This window comes from Mchenga conophoros, linkage group LG14 (assembly GCF_057382185.1).
Source record: "Mchenga conophoros isolate Kocher_MC1m ecotype Shallow Benthic linkage group LG14, M_conophoros_male_GT1.1, whole genome shotgun sequence".
In the NCBI taxonomy this organism is placed as follows: Eukaryota; Metazoa; Chordata; class Actinopteri; order Cichliformes; family Cichlidae; genus Mchenga; species Mchenga conophoros.
The window spans coordinates 5,552,159-5,573,272 of record NC_140539.1 but is presented as its reverse complement, the minus strand read 5'-3'; the positions used below and the strand labels follow the sequence as shown (position 1 = coordinate 5,573,272).

The 21,114-nt window shown below is 37.6% G+C and overlaps 3 protein-coding genes across 11 annotated transcripts in view; 2 read left to right on the top strand and 1 right to left on the bottom strand.

The window, feature by feature from the left end:
• The window catches only part of fat3a (FAT atypical cadherin 3a), a 176,872-nt gene extending 174,522 nt beyond the window's left edge, over positions 1-2,350 (top strand). For all 8 annotated transcript variants that reach the window (XM_085244878.1, XM_085244880.1, XM_085244875.1 and 5 more), the window contains one exon: positions 791-2,350. In XM_085244878.1, the coding sequence (XP_085101004.1) occupies positions 791-1,413 (623 nt within the window). In that variant the 3' untranslated portion in view covers positions 1,414-2,350. The remainder of the gene's footprint in view (positions 1-790) is intronic.
• A 1,163-nt stretch (positions 2,351-3,513) lies between these two features.
• On the top strand, positions 3,514-6,638 carry LOC146559141 (uncharacterized). The gene is made up of 6 exons (XM_085244883.1): positions 3,514-3,898; positions 4,779-4,912; positions 5,202-5,349; positions 5,466-5,714; positions 5,814-6,084; positions 6,437-6,638. Exons 1-6 carry the CDS (start codon positions 3,525-3,527, stop codon positions 6,635-6,637), a joined length of 1,377 nt encoding a protein of 458 aa, XP_085101009.1. The 5' UTR covers positions 3,514-3,524; the 3' UTR covers position 6,638.
• A 169-nt stretch (positions 6,639-6,807) lies between these two features.
• LOC146559140 (uncharacterized) lies at positions 6,808-11,354 on the bottom strand. 2 transcript variants are annotated; one of them, XM_085244884.1, is made up of 7 exons: positions 10,725-11,354; positions 10,141-10,227; positions 9,191-9,444; positions 8,987-9,112; positions 7,950-8,090; positions 7,385-7,496; positions 6,808-7,209 (listed from the first exon to the last, which is right to left on the bottom strand). In XM_085244884.1, the coding sequence occupies exons 1-7, from the start codon at positions 11,032-11,034 to the stop codon at positions 6,992-6,994; spliced, it is 1,248 nt and encodes a 415-aa protein (XP_085101010.1). In that variant the 5' UTR covers positions 11,035-11,354; the 3' UTR covers positions 6,808-6,991. The 2 variants fall into 2 exon arrangements, with proteins under 2 accessions (XP_085101010.1, XP_085101011.1); XM_085244885.1 differs by lacking the exon at positions 10,725-11,354 and having other exon boundaries at positions 10,141-10,244.
• Positions 11,355-21,114: the final 9,760 nt, after the last annotated feature.

The window sequence follows — 21,114 nt, the reverse complement described above, 5'->3', positions numbered from 1 at the left end:
TGCTTATTAGAAACGTGCAGCTTAAGAGCTGGAATAGGGCTTAATACTTTTGGGAAGAGAGAGCACCAGGTTAATGACATACTGTAGTGGCAAATAATCTTTTTTTAGTAATTTATTCTACAAATCTGCCCCATAAATCATAATTAGAGCTACTTGTCTACTAACTAATAGTTTGATTCAGCTCAATCTTCAGCTCCTCCATGTAAACGTTTCCTTGGGCAAGATACCGAACCCCAATTCCATCCATCAGAATGTGTGTATGTTTGTGTTTGTCCAAATGTGTACTGAAAATCCCCCAAACTAAAACGATTTCCATGGAATATACTTAGTCTCATTATAGATGGATAGAGAGAGAGAAGGAGATTTTTAAATGACTTCCTTGCAGATAATTTACAAGATATTTTATAATGCTCTAACTGAACTGAATGGATTTCTACTGTTTTGTTTTTGTTATTATTGTTTGTTTTGTCATTTTATTTATTTCTTTGGGGGAAGGACTGCATGGCTTGTATGCTGCCAATTCTTCAAGAAGTTGAGCATGCTGTCACATTTGTAACACCAATCTGCAAAGTGCATGCCACACCTAACAGGTTTTTTGTATAGACTATGTCTTGTCCTATTCCTGAATTTCAACACTTCCATGTAGTGTTGATGTTACCACGCCCATCTGGGGCTTACTGAAGGCATGTTTCCATGCTCCAATTCCACATTGGAGTGTTTGCTCTTAAATGAATTTTTATCATTTTTACAGTTCAGATTATTGCTAACCATTTCCCCTTCTACTGTCTAGCATATCACTGGGATACATCAGACTGGATGCCAAGCCCGAGGCTCTCAGACATTGAAGAGGTGCCAGGCTACGAGGCAAGTCATGGAAACGAAGTAGCAGGCTCGACCCCTTGCCTTAGCGAAAGTACTCGAGAACTGGAGTCAGATTACTATCTAGGGGGCTATGACATCGACAGTGACTATCTCCCTCCCCACGAAGAAGAGTTCCTTAATCAAGACCAACTGCCACCTCCACTGCCCACAGGTGAGGATTATACTGAGCCCTATGCACCATTTTCTACCAATACACCACTTTCCAAGGAGAGCACACTGAGCACAAGGCATCAGCATGCCAGACCATATTTCCACCCTAGCCAGTACCTACCTCCCCATCAAATACCCACTGGGGAGGCGCCAAATGAAGTTTTTAGCTCTTCAGTGAGTGGGCGAACACCAGGAAATGGGGACACTGATGACTCTGTGTCCCGAAGTATCCGACTGTCCGTTGGTGCATCATCAGCCTCAGACATGTCAACCCCCTGTGGGCTGGATGACTCTGAACATGGCAGTGACTTTGACAGTATGGATGAGCTTCATCGAGGGGTGACCATCATCACGGACTCACAGCAACAGACTGAGGTGTGATTAGCTATACAGCACAAGAGTACCAACCAGTGGGAGCATAGCAGTTGTGCAGATAGAAGATGCAAAGGATTCTGTTATGACTGGGCAAGGTAAACTTCTTCAGCAGTACTAGGTACTGCTACAACTATATACATTAACAGTAATTTTTAAAAATAAAAAATCACCATTTCACCTCACTGAACTGTGACCAACAGAATAACAATATTAACTGGATTGTCAGTTCTAACCCCACTGTGTAGACCAGTTAGGAATGATTTTCCTACTGTAATAGGAATTTACTTGGAATATGAAAAGAATGGGATAGAGAATGTGAACATGAAAGAATGATTATGGACGTGGTAGACAGATTTAAAACAAACAAAACTAAAGGGACAATGATTTAAGTGACACATTTGTATGTTTTTTTTGGTCCTTCGCAGAAGCCCATCGGACAAATTTTTTTCTATTTAAAACAATAAAATAAAATTTAAAAAAATGTACATTTTCCTCCATGCTTTGTAAACTTTGTAGTGTGCTGAACTGTACAGACTGTAAAGTATTTTGACCTCACTGGTGAAAAGTATGAAAACATACTTTAAAAGCCATTTTTGTTTCAATGTAAAATGTGCCCATCCACACCTCACCTGTATGCTCCCTGCTCCAAATCTTTAAAAGACAATTACATTTCAAACTTTCTCTTTCCTTAGCTTGAAAATTAAATTTTTCATGATTTTTTTTTTTAAAATTCTGTTGTGTGGATGCCAAAAGCTGCTGTAGTTGTTAATGTATGATAAAATCTATTATAATAAATTGTACTAAAAATTGATATTGAAATGTTATGCATACATAAGATAAAGAATTTATGTTCAATTTTTAAATAGAATGGGTATCCTGGGATTGATATTTAATTTTCACCCAGTATTGTTTTATTATAAGGATAACATGCTTACCACCTTCACTGACTATTGTGCTCTGTTCATAGTTATGGTCATCTTGTGTTTTATAATTTCATTAGTTTTATACACATTTATATAACCTCTGCCTTCGGTTCCCTCAAGTACTTTCAGGTCAGTTCAATTTTGAGGTACTCATACATTTAATTGAGAAATGGAGGAGAATATGTTCCTACATCTTTAGAACTGGTTTGGATCAAAGGTGCTGAGAAAAAATATTCCACGCACCTCTGCTTTCTTTAATTTTGTGTGAAACACATTCTAAATTCTATCCTCATGCTAAGATGTACATTCAGATTAAATATAAAATAAAACAAATGCAACCTGAGTAAACACAAAATATAAACTTTTGACTTTTAACCTCATCAAATATCTTAAAGAAATTAAATTTTGCACAATTATTTTTTTCGTTTTTTTTTTTTGGTTTTTTTTTAAACTGTGAACATATCTTGATGATATCTTATGGGTTTTTTTTTTGTTGTTGTTTGTTTAGGTTTTTTTGTACAACTATTTTGGGGCCGCAATGTTAATGGTATAGGCAAAAATTGGTCTTTGTTATGAAAATAGTTCTCACATCCATAATGTGTCCTACAAATCCTTTAATATTTTACCAGGATGCCCTCGTGTGTGGAGGATTAGTCGTCTTCTACATTTGAAGTGTAGCTACAGTCTAGTCTCTGAGTCTGTATCTGTATGGAACGCCAGGACTGCCATAATGAATTAATTAAATACACCATTAAATAATTAATTAAATGTGTCAATAATTAATTAAAATTGGAATTAATTAATTAAATAAATAGTTATGACACATGTAATTAATTAATTATTGACACATTTAATTAATTATTTATGTATTTCACATTTTAATTAATTATTGACACATTTAATTAATTAATTATTGACACATTTAATTAATTATTTATGTTTTTCACATTTTAATTAATTATTGACACATTTAATTAATTATTGACACATTTAATTAATTATTGACACATTTAATTAATTATTTAATGATATATTTATTTATTTCATTTTGGCAGTCTTGGCGCCTGGCTCTCATCATGAAATAATTTTATCTGTCAGCCTCACCCATCAAACTCAGGGGGCGGGGTTAACGCTGATCGAGTCAAAACCATTGCTTTGGTCTGGAGTGGCTCCATGCAAAACATCGCTACCGTCATGGGGGATTTTCGTGAAATCGCTCTCGAGTTGGTAAGAGATATTTTAGACCTAGCAGATAATGTTGAAGCAGGAATTGCTCAGCCGGAGCATGTGACAAATAAAACTGAGGAATTTATTGAAATTCTTGGACTTATTTCCGCACTCTCCAACCAAGACATTGATGGTAGAGTGACTGCAAACTTACATGAAGTACTCCAGCAAAGCATCGCGGAACAGCGGCAAACTCACGGAACGGGACGCCCCGCTTTTGATATACCGATTGACGTTTTCGAGCATCATGTTCTCTGTGGATTGACAGCGAGTGAAATTGCGACGAGGTTCGGAGTGTCTGAAAGGACAATCAGGAGGCGTATGGAACAAAACGGCTTAAGGTATTTACTCACTGAGAATTGAAAAACTGTCTAAATTCTGTAATAAAATTATCAGCGTTGCTCCTTTACCAGGTGCAACAATTAAGTTTAACATCCAGGCATCCATGAAAACAGAATTTATGCAATTTAACGAAGTTAGAAGTTAGCAGGAAGTTAGCTAGCTAGTTTCCATCTAAGTATAATATTGCATGTTCACACCAAGAGATTTTCTAAATCAAATTAAGATGTACAGCTCTGCTATCACTTCACATAAATGAAGACAGGAAAATAAACATTTTGTGGGGTTAATGAAGTTGGGCTAGTTGGTATATAATGATGTGCTATGTGATCGCTAGCTACACAGCATAGACACTGACCTGTATCAAATAATTAGGTCATTACCAGGCCTCTGAAGAACTTCAAGACATGTTGAGGAGGTAATTTAGCCATTTAAATCAGCTGTGTTTTGGTCAAGGACACATTTAAACCTGCACGACATCGGCCCTCAAGGCCCGGACTTCGAGACCCCTGCTGTAAATGGACAAAACTTCAGTCAGGAGAACAATCGAGATAATCCACCCAGTCATTAATATACTGCTGCATGGGCTGGGCTGCAGTTACACCCAGGTTTTAAAAACTGGTTTTTAAAATCAACAGTGGTAATGAAACCCTAGAGAGGCCGACAGTGATCACTAACTGTTTTTAGGGGCTTGTTGAGATTAGATAGACCAAGATGCAAAGCATTAAAACGTGTTAAAAGCACAACAGCCTTAAAAAACACAGAGCAGTTTGAGCGTGGAAGCAGGATTCATCAGGTCATCACTTATAGACCTGATTGTCGACCAGTCTAAGATAATATTTCGTAAACTCCAACATTACTCAGTGTTTTTCATCTGTGTAGAAAGACAGACCTCTATTCATCTGTTACTGATGAGGAGTTGGATCGTATTGTAAATGAAGTCCACAGAAGCCATCCAAACACCGGCTACAAGCTAATGCATGGATTTCTGAATGCAAGAGGTGTGCGTGTCCCTGGTGAGTATAATAAGCCTGTTATTGAAATTTATGAATAAGTGATCTGTTAGTGAGCCAAGCTAAAGTTAAGCTCATGATTGTGTATGTATCCTTTCCTAAGCACCATGATTTGTTATGCAGTTTATTATACTGACACTCTTTCCTCAAAAGTGACCATGACAGTATCACTAACTGATGAATATTTGAAATTCTACTGGTAGATATTTTTACAATATTGGTCAGGTGGTTAATATAGGTATTTCTAATGAAGTGGCCAGTTAGTTTGTGGTTATTTTTGCCCACCTCTCAGTCTCAAGACTGCGGGAGTCTTTACGCAGAGTCGATGCAGAAGGAGTGAACATCAGACATCTACGGCTGCATGTATTAAGACGACGGCAGTATTCTGTTCCAGGTCCAAACTCCTTATGGCACATTGACGGCAACCATAAGCTAATAAGGTATCAGTGGTATTGACATAGGAATCATTAACCATATTATAGATATTTTAAATAATTGTTCTACAAAAAGGTTGTTGTTTTTTTTTTGTGTGTGTGTTTTACATATTGTCTCACAGATGGAGATTTGTTGTCCATGGTGGCACGGATGGATTCAGTCGACTAATTGTCTACTTGACAGTGGCTGGCAACAACAGAGCTAGAACAGTCTTGGAGAGCTTTATTGCTGCTGTTGAGCAGTACGGACTGCCATCAAGGGTTCGGTCTGATAAAGGTGGGGAGAATGCCGATGTAGCTGAATTCATGATCAGGAGCAGAGGCACCAACAGGAACTCTCACATCACAGGCCGAAGTGTCCACAATCAGCGGTAAATAACATGTTTTGTTGCTGTGTTATAGACTCTACCAGTGTAATGCTTTATGAAAATTACATCACATAAAAATTTTCAATTTTATTTTAATCACAGAATAGAGAGGATGTGGAGAGATGTCTACGAGCATGCCCTAGACCTTTTCTATCAGCTGTTCACTTCACTGGAACATCAGGGAACACTTAATCCAGACAGTGAAATCCATCTGTACGCCTTGCACCGAGTTTTCCGTCCACACATACAGAGCAACCTAGACTCTTTCCAAGATGCATGGAACAGTCATGGTCTTAGAACTGAACGGAATCAGTCACCACAGCAACTCTGGATAAGATACAGAGACCAAGGCCCCGTGGAGGATCCTTCAGAGGTTAGAGAACAACCGCCTTTTAACAAAGTTAAAAAAAAAACAAACAAAAAAAAAAAACCCTGCTACATACTGTTTAGTTTTTGACTAGGGGAGAAAACCCATGTGCTAAAAGGTGATAGTCAGCGATTCAAACCTAAGCTCTCCAACGTTTTGAGCTAAGATTTCTTTGTCGGATGTACATTTTTCTAGCCTATGCACAATTGTACTGTTTTATAGTATTTGATTGTTAACATATTATTTAAATACTCACCAACATGCGGACCAAAAAAAAAGTCCCAAATAGGTTGTGCAATGACCTAAAGCATTATTAAAGTAGTTGTAACTACAACACTAAAGATTATTCCACGTTCAGGTTTCTGAAGACTACGGGATTGACTGGAACGGGCCTCACACTAACCATGGAGGCGCTACATCAGTACCTGACATTCAGCTGGGCCGTGAGCTATCAGATGAAGAGCTTGCTACTTTGCCAGTTCCAGGAGTTTCATTGACAGATGCAATCGGATCTTACTTGGAGACCGTCCAAATTCTGTCAAGAACCATAGGAGACTGATATACAATCCAAGCTTTTTATTTAGCATGCTAAAACAGACATGCAATGTAAAACAATTTGCTTCCCTCACATAATCTTACAAGTTCCTTTCTTTCTTTCAAGTTTTTCCCCCATCATGACATTTGTCACATAATTTTTTGGTTAACAAAATTATAATTTGTTTTATTGCAATTGTGGGGAAAAAAAAAAAAAAAAAAAAGACATGACAGCTTGGGATGCAGAACTGCTGTCTCTCCCATTTTATATCAAAATGTAAAATTGCTTTTTAGAAAAATGTGAACCATTAAACATGTGTTTCATTCGCCTTTGGTTGCTTTCTGTTTGAACTATGGCGAAATTTCAGCCTGAAAAATCTTAAACCAGTCCAAAACCTGTGTGTGCACTATTTATTGCAGAAATAAGTGCTTCCTCGAAGTCTTGGTATGTCTGGAAATGAGCTGGCAGCTTTAGCGTTTCAAAACAAGTAGACGCTGTCGGAAAGGTGCCACCAGAGATCTCCACATTGAGTTCAGGAGGAAGCATCTCCCAGCCAACCCAGAATTTCATCAGTTGGGCCAGTCTACTTGATGAAGCTAGAAAGTCAGAAATGGAGTTAAGAAAACATTTAGTTAATTGTTCATCATGCTGCAGAGAATATACAGTGAAATTATGAATTTCATACATTATAACTTTAAATGCTTATTATCAAGCATTTGCAATATGAGCAATAGCTTTATTTAAAAAAAGGAAAAAAAAAGGTGCCTATACCAGTTTCAATGAAGATCCGTAGAAATCCAGTGATGCGGCACATGGACTCAACATCAAATTCCTCATCTTCATCACTATCCTGAGCTGGCCATGTGATTTTGTCTATTACCATCTGATAGAACATGGAAGAGGACAACTTAGTCTAAAGTACTGGTGAAAAGAATATATTTTACCATTTTTATTAATAGGAAACACCAACTTCAGTATATTATATCATGGAAAGTTCATCAAATACATTTATAAATAATGTCTCATAAATCACTGGTCCCCAACCCCTGGGCCACGGAATGGTCGGTGAGTCATGAGGTACAGGGCTGTGAGAGTTGATGCTCAGGTGTGAAATTTATGGTTTTCAGGGTTTTTATCGTTAACTCGGTATCCTTGGTTCTTTACCCGTGTGCTATGAATACATCTTTTTTTGTTAGCGGTACTGGTTTTATTTTCTTGTATTAATCCACTACAGATTTAAGGCTGGTCTCTAAAAATACTGTCGGACATAAACCATTCCATGGTGCAAAAAAGGTTGGGGACCGCTCTTATCAGTGATGAGAAAGAACTGGTTTACCTGTGGTGTGAACTGCATTTCTGCCATTCGTGGGAAAAGAAGCGGGACAACATCTGGCCTACTCGTTAGCAGGGGCCATACCATGACATCCTTGATTCCCTTTCTCAGCTGTTTGAGTTGGCGCATGGTTCTCCCAATAACCTTCCAGGCAGACAGACACAAGCCATAGTATAAGAACAAATATCCTCCTGAATTCTACACAAGTTGGCACGGTAGAGGAAATTTACATGAAGACACACTGACGTGCTTTGCCATATCTATTTACACTGTAGTAGACTGTATACACCAAAGACAAATATAATAAATTTGCACAGTTTACAGTAATATACTCTTCAATTCACACACACATATTTTATGGGGGCTTTGTTATTTTCCCAACATCAAACCACATTCTGCATTAAAAAAATAAATAAATAAAAAAAATTGCTAAGGTAACTTTTTTCATTAACTACAATGTGTCTTTAATGCCTATTTAAGTGCAAAACGTGGTAATGCAGACTTGAGATAACTGTTCTGCTGAAGGCACAACTGATGGGTGAGTGGGAGGATTCCCTTTCTAAATCAAGTAGTGATTTGGAATGTGTTTATTTTAAGAAGGGAATTTTAAAAACACAAACATACATTAAATTTTTTACCTGCTGTCAGTATACTACAGCCTGAAGATATTTTGTAAAGGGATTTCTGTATTTGAAGTTTCATCTTGTGTGCGCGCATTTGTGGAATTAGGGTGTGAGTGCCAACACTTCCAGGTATGAAGGACAAGGTCAGCTTTTGGTTATGAAAAAATATGTGCATGATTTAAGAAAAAAAAAATAAAGAAGAAGAATTTCAACTTGACTGGGAGAATGGTAAATTTTAGTGCTTAAAAACCCAATATTTACAAAACTAATTTCGGCACTAATAAAAAGGGGGGAAAAAAAGGAAACATGACCATTGCCTGCCAGTGTAGAATAAAAAGCTACTCTATACAAATCCGTCTGCTTATTAATTTCAACAACTACAACAATGTCTTTGATACTTAACCAGCAAGAACCTACCGCATGCACTAGAAGTTTGTTATGCAGCCATCTCCTATTTGTTTTATTTACTGCTGGGAGATCCCAAGACAGGGAAAGATCAGAGACTGTGTCTTGCTGTTCCTGAGTAAGTTCTTCGAGTTCAAGCTAAAATTAAGATTAAACAAGTTATTGTGGTAGTCCACACACTGATTGTAATTCAATAATTTTTTTAATTTTACATACCATTTGTATGATACTCCTGATGTGCAGATCAGGACAGTCTTCTATAACAATTGTTGCCAATTCCGGGTCACCATTGAACAGCACGTGAATTATTGCAGGACTTAATCCTGTGACACGGGGACCATCATGCAAAAAGGTGTGGGCCAACATCCTTCCTGCAACCCGGAAGAGGCTGCTCTCGATAAGTACCTCTGATGTTGCTGGGACCAGATGGTCCGGTTCACCCTCAAATAGCAGTGTTCGACCCATTCCTCCTAGAAGTACCAAGAAAGCAGAGTTTTCTTTATTTTACTTTTTTAAATTTGCCAGTGCTTTATGTAAAACTGGATTTTCAAAATTATCACAAGCTTTAAAGCAAGGAGAGTGCGGTAATTATGATAATATATACCAATATTATCCTTTAGTTAATTTCTAAAAAAAAAAAAAAAAAAAAAAAAAAAAAATCCAGACACAAACACCACATAAGAGTAAAATACATTTAAAAGTGGTGAAATACCGTGTATATAGAATTTATTTTACTTATGTATTAATCACATTATTTTATCGTATAATGCCTTGGTGCCACTGGATTTTAACAAGTCTCACACTCATACAGCAAGACAAATGATGGGGGTCTAGTAAGGAAGTTAGGGAAGCAGACAACTCCACAGGAAGAGTCTTGTCTCTTCGAGGACTCTGGGAGGTAGCAAGGGAGTGTGAACCTTAAGGTGTGAAACAGCTGTGTACTGCTTTTTGTTCCTGAAAAAGGTATTTAACTGAGAGCCATGCTGGGCTCAGAGAGACTCTGCTGACCGTCTGTCCCGCGGACATGCAGGCTCCACCAAGCTTGGTTGTCTGTTCTTTGTGTGTTTGGATTAAAGAATGTTAGCTACCGCTCACCGCTCGTCTGCAGGCTTTCTTTAATGGAAGAATTCCACAACAAAAGCATATGAAAATAGTGGTACACTTACCAAGATCTACTCTGAATCCAAACTGGAGTTTGGATATTATTGTTGTCACAAAGTACCGCATCACCCCTTGTCCAACAGCAGCATCACCTGAAATAAAATACAGATGATTACACTGTACAAAAAAAAAATAAAAAAAAATGGCTGAGTATTATTGCCAAACCTATTTAATTAAAAACATTGTTTTGTTTTGTTTTTTAAAGAGAAAGCAATATTATTTTGGTTGGAATCCTAGAATCCTGACCCTGCCAGAAAACAAAAAAAGAGGAGTATTGTACAATACACATTTATATTAATAGTGGTAAGGTATATTATTTAGGACCACTGGGCCCATTCACAACCAACTTATTAACCTGTAACAAATTAAATTTTTTTAATATTCAATTCAGTTTTTCACAGTAACAGGGCTAATTCTGTGTGATAGAGTAAAAACACTATAACTGTCATTGTAGTTAGCATGATTGGCCAACGGAGCTCATCGTATGATGCATTTCAGCCACATGAAATCAGTAAGCCACTAAGACAACTCCATTGAAAGACATTTAACTAATTTAATTTATTTAACACAATAGATTTCTATTACTAACCATCAAGGGTACAATGAAGTGGACATGCCCATTCTTGTTGCCGTTTATAGAATGAGAGAAGTGCCCGGTCTCTGTCCTCCTCAGAGTCCCTCACATCCATCCTCAGCTGAAGTGGTGTCCCAGATGCATGTTCCCGAAGTAGATTTTCTCTGAAAACTTTGGCAGCATGAGCTGGATCTTTAATCACCACCCAATCTAGACCGCAAAAATAAATGAAAAAAATTACACATAGAAAAAACCTTCTTAACATGTTACATGCAGATATGCATTCCTTTACAGTCAAAGATGAAGAACACCTGAAAAATGTCATTCAGTGCAGCACCAAAAGGCAAATGGCCTAGTACCTATATAGTGTTTTACCACAAACACTAAAAGGCCTTTATGCTACAGTCGCATTCACCCAATCAATCTTCTAATACATATTACCAGAAATATTCTAAATATTCCATTTCTGCACAGAATGAGGTTTGATTCCTGGTTTCAGTTACCCTAGCATCACTTTCAGGGTTTCCAAACAACATTAAGAACCCAAGAAAGTATTTTAACATTAATAGTCATGAATTACATTGTTGATTACATGCAGTACTATTTATTTTAAAGTAATTTTATTAAAGGTAATATTTTTTTTACTGAATGAATGTAAGTTGTTTGCAAACTTATAGCACCTCTATGTGTTTACACAGACCATTGTCAGGTTCTTTGTGAACAAACTCCTCAGTACCAGTTACTACTGGTACTACTGCACTTTGAGCTGAGGTTTCTGATGTTTCAGGCCTAACTGGCACACTTTCACTGACTGTGGCTGGCTCTCTATAATTTTCTTCAACATGGCCTCCCTCTCGTTCTCTATGTGATTCCTGCGTGGATGTCCTTGAAGTTAACAAAATTGACATAGTCATACTCTCTCATTTTCCTAATGTAAAATGAATATGTAGTACACATATGTCTTTGTTAGTACATACCCAGCACAGCTGTCTCTGTGCATTTTTATTTCAGAAAAGGAAAATTCCTTCTGACAAGTAATACAGGAGATGAGTGGACCAGAGGCATGACCTGAGCTCTCCTAAAAGATAAAAAACATCCATTTATAAATTTAAATTCCACAATGCTATTTATTTGATGACAATGATGACAATATAGATTTATGTACACAATCAAAGTGCAAGTCCTGTTGAAGTGGACGGATGTAGATTGTAGCCTGCCCAATCATTGCAGATGGGTCTTTCAGATACCCAATGGTATATCCAGTGCTGGGACATTGAAGCAATGCAAGATTTCGACTACGAGTAGATCCTGTAATTTTTAGAAACTCAAATCCTCCCCCTTCTTGGAGCTTTGGAAACACTTCCATCAGTTTAGTTCTTACAGTCTCGGGATCATTGTCATTCCCTGTATTTAAAAGAATAAACAGATAATATCCATTCAATCAAACACCCACATATTTGAAAACAAGCCAGTACTATCTAATAGCCACAAAATAACAATCACACAGTTGAAATTTAAGTCCAATTTAAATTAAAATGACAAAATATTTATCACATTCACGCTAAAAATTATAAAAACAAAAAACAAACAAACAAAAAAACCTACAGTGAACCACAATCAAAACTGGGCTCTGGTAAATTTCTACTATCAGACTTACCTGAAAATGTCACTTTTTGCTCTCCAAGTCCTGCAGCATGGAGGTCTGCTTTAAGCTGAATGCTTGGAACTTTGTTAGCCTTGTGATCAGCCAAGCAACAGAACGTATGTGTGTAGCTTCTTCTAGGTACTAGGCTCTGTGCTGACCGTCTTATCATATTTCTTCTACTCCCACCATTATACGGAGCAAAGAGCCTTGCTAGCTCGGCTGCAACACAAAGAAAATATCCCAGCGGAACAGACCACCAGTCAGCTACAACAGTCTGAACTTTCAGCTTAGCATCATTTTAAACGTCACTAACGCTACACATCAGCACCAGGCATGGTGCTGCAAAATAAGGGCGTTTTACTGACTATCTAGTTTCATGCCCCATCCACACACAACGAAAGTGAGTCACACACAAAGCATAATTAGCTAACTACCACACATAAACCTAGGTGCACAACCCCCGCCCACTGAAATTTAGATGCTCATATTGATTGCTAAGATTTAACTGTGTGCTAAGTCATCAATTAGTATAACACGTGGCTGACGTTACTTACTTTGGACAGGTGTATGTAATGGTGCCGCAGGTATCTGCTGTGTCTGAGCTGACGGAGTTGGGGAATTTGTCCTCAGAGCTTCTTCAATTAAATTCGCTGCTTCTCTCAGCAGCTCCGGACAGCTTTTTGACATTTCTCGTACACGTCGTGCAATGTATCAATTGAGGTACACAAGTATTGTCAAGTGTCTTGATTTTTATGGCGGCAACTTCTTGCTTCCAACTGCATAGCGCATCCAAGCAAAGTTAAAAATGAATATCACCACCTAAAGGATCGGAGTGAGATTTACTGGGAGTACGTCAATCTATTATCAGGGATCGATCTGTCTGGACTTGCTTTACAGTTTAACCAATCAGATGTCAGACAAGCCACAGGGAGAGCGTTAACCCCGCCCCCTGAGTTTGATGAGTGAGGCTGACAGATAAAATTATTTCATGATGACAGCCAGGCGCCAGAACTGCCAAAATGAAATAAATAAATATATCATTAAATAATTAATTAAATGTGTCAATAATTAATTAAATGTGTCAATAATTAATTAAATGTGTCAATAATTAATTAAAATGTGAAAAACATAAATAATTAATTAAATGTGTCAATAATTAATTAATTAAATGTGTCAATAATTAATTAAAATGTGAAATACATAAATAATTAATTAAATGTGTCAATAATTAATTAATTACATGTGTCATAACTATTTATTTAATTAATTAATTCCAATTTTAATTAATTATTGACACATTTAATTAATTATTTAATGGTGTATTTAATTAATTCATTATGGCAGTCCTGGCGTTCCATATATCTGGGCCATCCCAGTGCATTTTATAATGCTTCTCAGACAAATAAATTTTCTTACTCATCTCTTTTAGAATCCCAAGTCTGGTTCTGATGAAACCCTGTGTTTCTGAAAGTGGTCTGTGTAGGTGATTGAACATAGGTGGCAGTAATTGGTTATGAATGTGTCTACTTCTACAGCATCCAATCAATGCAAATACAAAAAAGCAATCAGTGTTTTTTAGTCATAACTGAAGGCTAAATACTGCTTCACATAGGGTCAATTGGTAGGTTTTACATTACATAATTGCTGCCGCACATACAAATGTCATTCCAGTTTACTTGTCTTACTCAGGTTTTCTTGCTAGAATTTTTTCAAGATGTAGCACAACAGAACCAAGCAACCAAAACAGAACCAAGAAGGGAGTCAAGACTATCATGCAACACTAGTTTGATTCATTCACTATAAAGGTAGGTCACATTTAGGGATGGGTATCGTTTAGGTTTTATCCGATACCGGTGCCAAATCGGTACTTTTGAAACGGTGCCGGTGCTTAAACGGTGCTCGAACCGGTGCTTAAAGAATGGAGAACACAAACTTTGTCCAAAAACCTCTCATGTTCAGCTGGGGTTTTTTTGTAAAAATATAACAATGTTAGCCTTTTCTGCAGCTATGTGGCATGGTATCACTCTTGGCTGGAAGCAGTGCTTAATCAATGGAAAAAACACAAACTTTGTCCAAAAACCTCTCAACTGTTAACTGTTAACTGTTTTCCACTTTTTCTTTGGTCATTTTAGCCTTTTTGGCCAGGGTGAAGGGAGTATCTGCCATTAAACAAGAAGACAGCCGCATGTAGCTATGATGATGTTTGCTAGTTCACCTTACCTGCATTAATGTAATAACGTGGTTAGCCTACTCAACGTAAATTACACTAACAACATTAAGCTACTCACGCAGAGAAGAACAGCTGCTGCATCATCATCATCCTCATCATTTCTGCTACACTGGCAGGGCTAGGGGCCAGGACTCTATTCTTCGGGGTTTTGGGGGATGTTGCTCCGGGTCCGATAACTGGCAACCCCCCCGACGTGCACGGTGTGAGGTCTCGCAGCAAGCTATCAAATACGGCGCATTTCTCGGCTTTTAAAAAAAACGCTATGCGTCGCCAGCTGTTTAATCGGATTCTTGGTGTTACCTCCTTTGACAGTATCACAGTATCAGCTTAAAGCACTTGTTGCTGCTGAGTTTGCATATTTTGCTGTGAAGTACAGCCAGACTTTTGACCGCTTCGCCTTGGGCATTTTTAATCTGTAGCTCTGCTCTAACAGAACGTACGTACCTGGCCCCGCCTACTATCCTCGGAAACGTAAAATGATTGGCTAGAAGTGTATCACAGCTCAGGAAAAAAAAGCACCGAAATAAAGCACCGAAATGTGCGCTGCTTTTCGGTCTGGTTACTACCGTTTATGTCAGAACCGGTGCCATCATGGCACCGGACACCGGTACCCATCCCTAGTCACATTAGTTGAATGCTTACTTTTCTACTCAACCTGAGGGCTTTATACAGCATTACTCATTCACCCATTCATACAAGCATCTTCTTTCTATGCTTTTTCTACTTTTTCTGTCTAACATCCACATGTATTCATGCTCTGATGGATGCATTCAAGAGCAATTTGGGGTTATTAAAATAAAAATGGAGTGGTGAACCTTCCAACAAGTTGCCAGCCTACCAAAATCGGTCCAAGTTTTCTCCATTTGTTGATAATGAATCTCACTGTTATTCCCTTTTAACCCTTTACAGACTGATGCCAATGCCTTTGTTTTTCATCTTTTCTAGAGCTTCTTTCTGGCATGATGTTTTGCTTCATGATACCATTTATCATACTTCACTTTATCAGACACATTCTATTTAAGTGACTTCTTTATTCAAGAGGTCTGGCAGTGGGGTGGCTGTAGCTCAGGTGGTAGAGCAGGTCATCTACTGGTCGGAAGGTTGGTGGTTCGATTCCTGGCTTCCCCTGCATGCCAAATATCTTTGGGCAAGATACTAACCCCAAATTGCTCTCCGATGCGTCCATCGGCGTATGAATGTGTGTGAATGTTAGCTATAAAGCACTTGGAAAAATGTACTGGTGTTAATGGGTGAATGCACAAGTTGTGTAAAGTGCTTTGAGTGCTCAGATGAGTAGAAAAGCGCTATATAAGAACCAGTCCATTTACCATTTAATCAGGCTTTGCCGTGGCTAGTGAAACTGAACTCAGCTTTCCAATTCATATGGTTTGTCAAAGTTAATAAATGGTTCAAAAAGGAGTAATTACTTTTTCACACAGGGCTGTCCCAGTTTGGATATTGTTTTCTCTCAAAGTCATCATTTAAAAATTACATTTTGTATTTACTCAGGTTATCTTTGTCTAAATTTAAAATTTAGTGGCTGGGATTGACTCCAGCCCCACTGGAACCCTGATACGGAAGAGCACAGATGGATGGATGGATGGATGGATGGAAGGATCTTAAACATGTAAATGTGACAAATATGCAAAAAAAAAAAAATCAGAAGGGAAAAAATACTTTTTCGCAAAACTTTTTTAGCACACCTATTTTCCTATTTCGCTGTTCAGAGATTTCACAGGATTCCTCAAAGTTCAACAGGTGCCTGTCTCTGCAAGAACCATTCAGCTCAGCAGTCTCACAGACCCACTTGAAAATGGTCACCATTGTCCCATTTAAAGTGTATATGACATCCCATGTAAAGTTTCACACAAGATTCCCTAAGCTCCCTAAGCTTCCCGAGTTGTTTTGCACTGAATGGAACTGGAGCTTCGTCATCTCGTCTCTCTATATACTGAACTGTATATAGCAGAGATGACAACAAAGTTTACTTTGACCATCTTTTTCTCTTATTTAACAAACACTGGTCAATCTGCGATCCTTCTGACGATATATGTCAAATTTAACCCATAAATTCAATGTAGAATGATTTGCAAAGTATATATAATAAAACAAAGTATGAATGTATGTTTAAAAGTGGCTTATTCACTAAAGCCTTAGTCAGTAAGGCTAAAAAAGTGCCATATAAATGTCAGTCTATTAGTAGTACTTCCAACATTCTTGAAAAATAATGGCAGATTATTATATAGTAAAAATTAGTCTTGCATTTGCCTGTATAATAGTTTCGAAATAGTTTCTAAATGCAGTGCCATATGCTGAAGTTTTACTATAATAAAAGACATAACCTGTCCTGTTAAAACCTTTAAAAAATTGAGCTGAACAATGCAACTGGCATTATACTGTGAGTCTGAATTTTATTCCCACCTTCATCTGGTTTTTTCTTCATTCTGTTTAATTTTTTTTGAGAGTACCTATATACCAGCTTCAGGGAGTAGACATGTTTTAAGGCATTGCAACTGTTATTTTGTAGTACCTTCACCATATCTAAAGAGACAAGTTAGATCCTTATCCAGGTTTACTATATCCTCAAAAATATTTGGCTGCTTCATTTCACCAGTGTACTGTACTATTGTGTGTCTGATCCTGTAAACCAGGCAGCCCCTTTCCTTTGTAAAAGATGCAAATGTGTTTTGAAATTTGTACAGTGTACAGAGCTAGACAAAATTCTGCCTAGATGAACTGCATTTGTGTTTATCATGTGCTATTTGGATGGATGTGGAGAGTTTAAAATTTCAGTTAACTCCATTCCACATCTGTGTGGTCAGTGCTATTTTTACTCTTTAACCACTACCTTTAAGATCCACATGAATGCAAAATCAAATTTAATAGGTTTTGGACAGTATTCTGTTTATTCCATTCCAACATATGTTCTTGCTTTTGATAAAAGATGTTTATGGTAATGCACTTTTTGTACATTTTAATTAAATTCTGATATTGTTTTCAGGTTGTCTGGTGGTGGTAGTGGGGTGGGGGTTCCCCCCAAAACAGGCACTTAAAAATCTGCCACCAATCTACAGAAATTATGTACAATAAGTAAAAGAAGTGTATTTTTAAAGAGTCTTTTTAAAACTCAGTTCAGAAAATACAATATTATTTTGCACCATTTCAGCTGTCCTCAATGCTAAAATAAATCCTTACAACACTGTTTACACTTTATCATGTTAAGTACACACAACTAGCATATGCTACTACTTCATAAAGTATCATTCATGTCCTGCTGTTATCCAGAAAGCTTAATGGTAGCCTAAATAATGATACAATGATCTTCAATAGTATATTTAATAATAATAATCCTTATAATTAACATAATTATATATTATAATTATGATAATCATAAGTATGAACTTCAGGAGAATGACAAAATTCATGGTAAAATTATTGAGAATGGCATGAAATTATGTACCTCAATCTCACAAATGGTTAATTGGGCCCATGCCAAGACCAATTTTTGTTACGTGCTAGGACCAATCCTGTTTACGTTATACATGCTTCCCCTAGGCAGTAATTTTAGAAGGGATAGGATACATTTTCAGATGATACCCAACTTTATCTATCCATGAAGGCAGATAGAACTAGTTGAACTGCAGGAATGTCTTAAAGACCGAAAGACCTGGATGACCTTTAATTTTCTGCTTCTAAATTGAGTTAAAAGTGAGGTTACTATGCTCAGCCCTAGAATCTTATACATATGGTGTTTAACCAAATGCTTATTCTGATTTAGTAGTCTGTCATCTGTAGTCTGTTTTTTAACATAACTACTGTATATAATTCACCAGCACCATCTGAAGTAAACACATACACTACCGGTCAAAGGCTTTAGAATTTAGATTTTTTTTCAAGTTATTTATTGCAGTGGTGAACTGCCAGAGGTTTAAAAAAAAAAAAAGAGAAGAAAGGTAAGGTTACTCAAAACTTTCATATAATGTACATTTCAAGATTTTTCCAAGAAGGCCTTCTTAAAGGAACACAAAATGGGTTAACAATTTAAAGCTGTTCTGGAGCAATGGGGGTTGATCACACCTTGAAAGCTGGTGCTACTAATTCCTACAGGTGTTTCAACTTTTGTGTATTACCTAAAACCCCCTTTGTCTGCATCAAAGCAGTGTTGGAACGCACTGTGGTACCATATCCTTCATGAGCATCAGTTGAACAGTGTTGTACTGCAGAAAGTAGAAAATGGGGAGAAAAAAGCAATTAACAATGGAAGAGAGACAGACCATCATAACATAAAATGTAGGTCTTTCCTACAGAGAAATTGCAAAGAAAGGTGTCAGTGAGTAGAGTTTCCTTCACTATCAAAAGGGCCTCAGAAACTGGGGCAAACTCTGAGAAACTTGTCCTGTCATTCAATTGTGGCTTTGGGTCTGCCAGAGTCTGTCTGTCAGAGTTAACAGCTTGTATGATGGGCTCCCCACATAACAACAGCATCAAGCACAGCTTAACAACGGTTGCAGTTTCAAGTCTCAGTTTCAAGTTTGAAGAGAAGACTTTAAGCTGCAGGTTTGACAGGATGAGTTACAGCATGAAAGCCACTGCAAAGTCATCAGAATAAGACAAAGAGGCTTGCCTGGGCCATGAAGACTGGAAGAAGGTGTTATGGACTGCTGAATCAAAATTTGAAATCTTTGGTTCATTACACAGGGTCTTTGTACGCTGTTGAATAGGCGAAAGGATGTTTCCACAGTGTGTGGCATGTCAAACATGGAGGAGGAAGTGTGATGGTCTGGGGCTGTTTTGCTGGATTCAGGGTCGGACGCATCCTGAACCAAAACAGCTACCACAGCGCCATTCAATATTCTCTGGTATGTAGGGGTCCATCCTACAGCAAGATAATGACCCAAAATATAAGTCCAACCTATGCCAGAACTACCTCAGGAAAAAAGAACAAGATGGTAAGCTTGAAAACATGGAGTGACCAGCACAGTCTCCAGACTTAAACCCCATCAAGCTGGTTTTGGAACAGGACAGAAAAGGGAAAGCAAAGCAAGTGCAAAACATACAGATAGGGGAAGAACTTTCTGAAGAATATTTGATTTTTGTTATAGAAAGAATGCCACAGGTTCAGCTGTTATATCTTCCAAAGGTGGCTACTTTAAAATGAAAGGATAGTACAAATAAGTACCTGGAGTTGAGGAATCATGACTTTATAGACCAAAATGTATTCTAAACTTTTGACTCATCACAATGCAATGAGACATTAAACTACATAATTTTCAATAAAAAACTGGAAGAACTGGGTGTTCTAAAACTTTTGACCGATAGTGTATATTTAATATACAGTCCCAATCAAAAGTTTAAGACCACTTGATAAATGGCAAAAAAAAAAAGAACCAAAAAACCCCAAACATATTTGGCATGGTTGGATCTTAACAAGGTTTCAAGTAGAGCTTCAACATGCAAAAAGAAGAAATGGGAGTGAGACAAAACATTTTTTGAGCATGCAATTTATTAAAAACAATACTTCAACTGAAACAGGCTGTTGTACAGCTGATGAAAAGTTTAGGACAACATGCCTTCAAAAGTCAAATCTGCAAAAATGTGGAGTCATGATAATTTTAAGTAAGGTGGTCACACTGTCACGATGTTCTGATCGCAAATGCAAAAAAAGCTTTCCCTTTTTTAAACATGGTCGGATTGTTAAACTCCATAAGCAGGGTCTCTTGCAGCGCACAATTCTCCACCATGAAAAAATACGGTGTCTCATTAACGGATGCCTGTATGAAAATGGGCTGAACCTGGAATCAAGCTTCCTCTTTAATAATTACCATAGATCATTTGCAGAGAATTTCTCTTAGTGCTTTCTTCCCCCTATACTCTATGTGTTTCTGTCTAACATTTACAAGAATTTACAAGTAGTCTTGAGCAGACCAGACAGGGATTAAACCACCAACCTTCCGCTGAGTAGGTGCCCTCTTCTACCACTGGAGATACAGCCACCCCCAGAATGTGAATGCTACTGATTACTACCGAATGTGTGCTGGTATCTAGGCTGCCTTGATATCCCAGGTTCTGTACAAGGCGATGGTTAATGAAACTGTACTTATAAGAACAGCATTATTAAATGAACGGATTATTCTTATACCTCTGAGCCAGGGTAAAGGCCTGTGGTAGACTAGCAGTTAAGCATGCAGGAAAACATCCAGGTGAGGGATTACCAATCTTCCTTATTGCACTTGCATATACGCTTTCATCTTTGGGATATGTTTGACAGATTAAAGACCAAAAAGTCATTTTTAACAGCTTAAACACAGGCAGACAATCACTCTTGGCACCACACCAGAACCCTCAAATGATTATACTGGAGGTACTGTAACTCAGACAGCATTGGTAGTTTCCATAAAAAGGTCCTTGATTGATTTACTTTAGAAAGAGGACACTGTGCTACCTGTCAAAGATCCTTTATTTTTTGTTAAGAGAAGAGGATTCACTCTGGGTCTCCCATGGCAAATTGGTCCTGGGTGAGGGAAAAGACA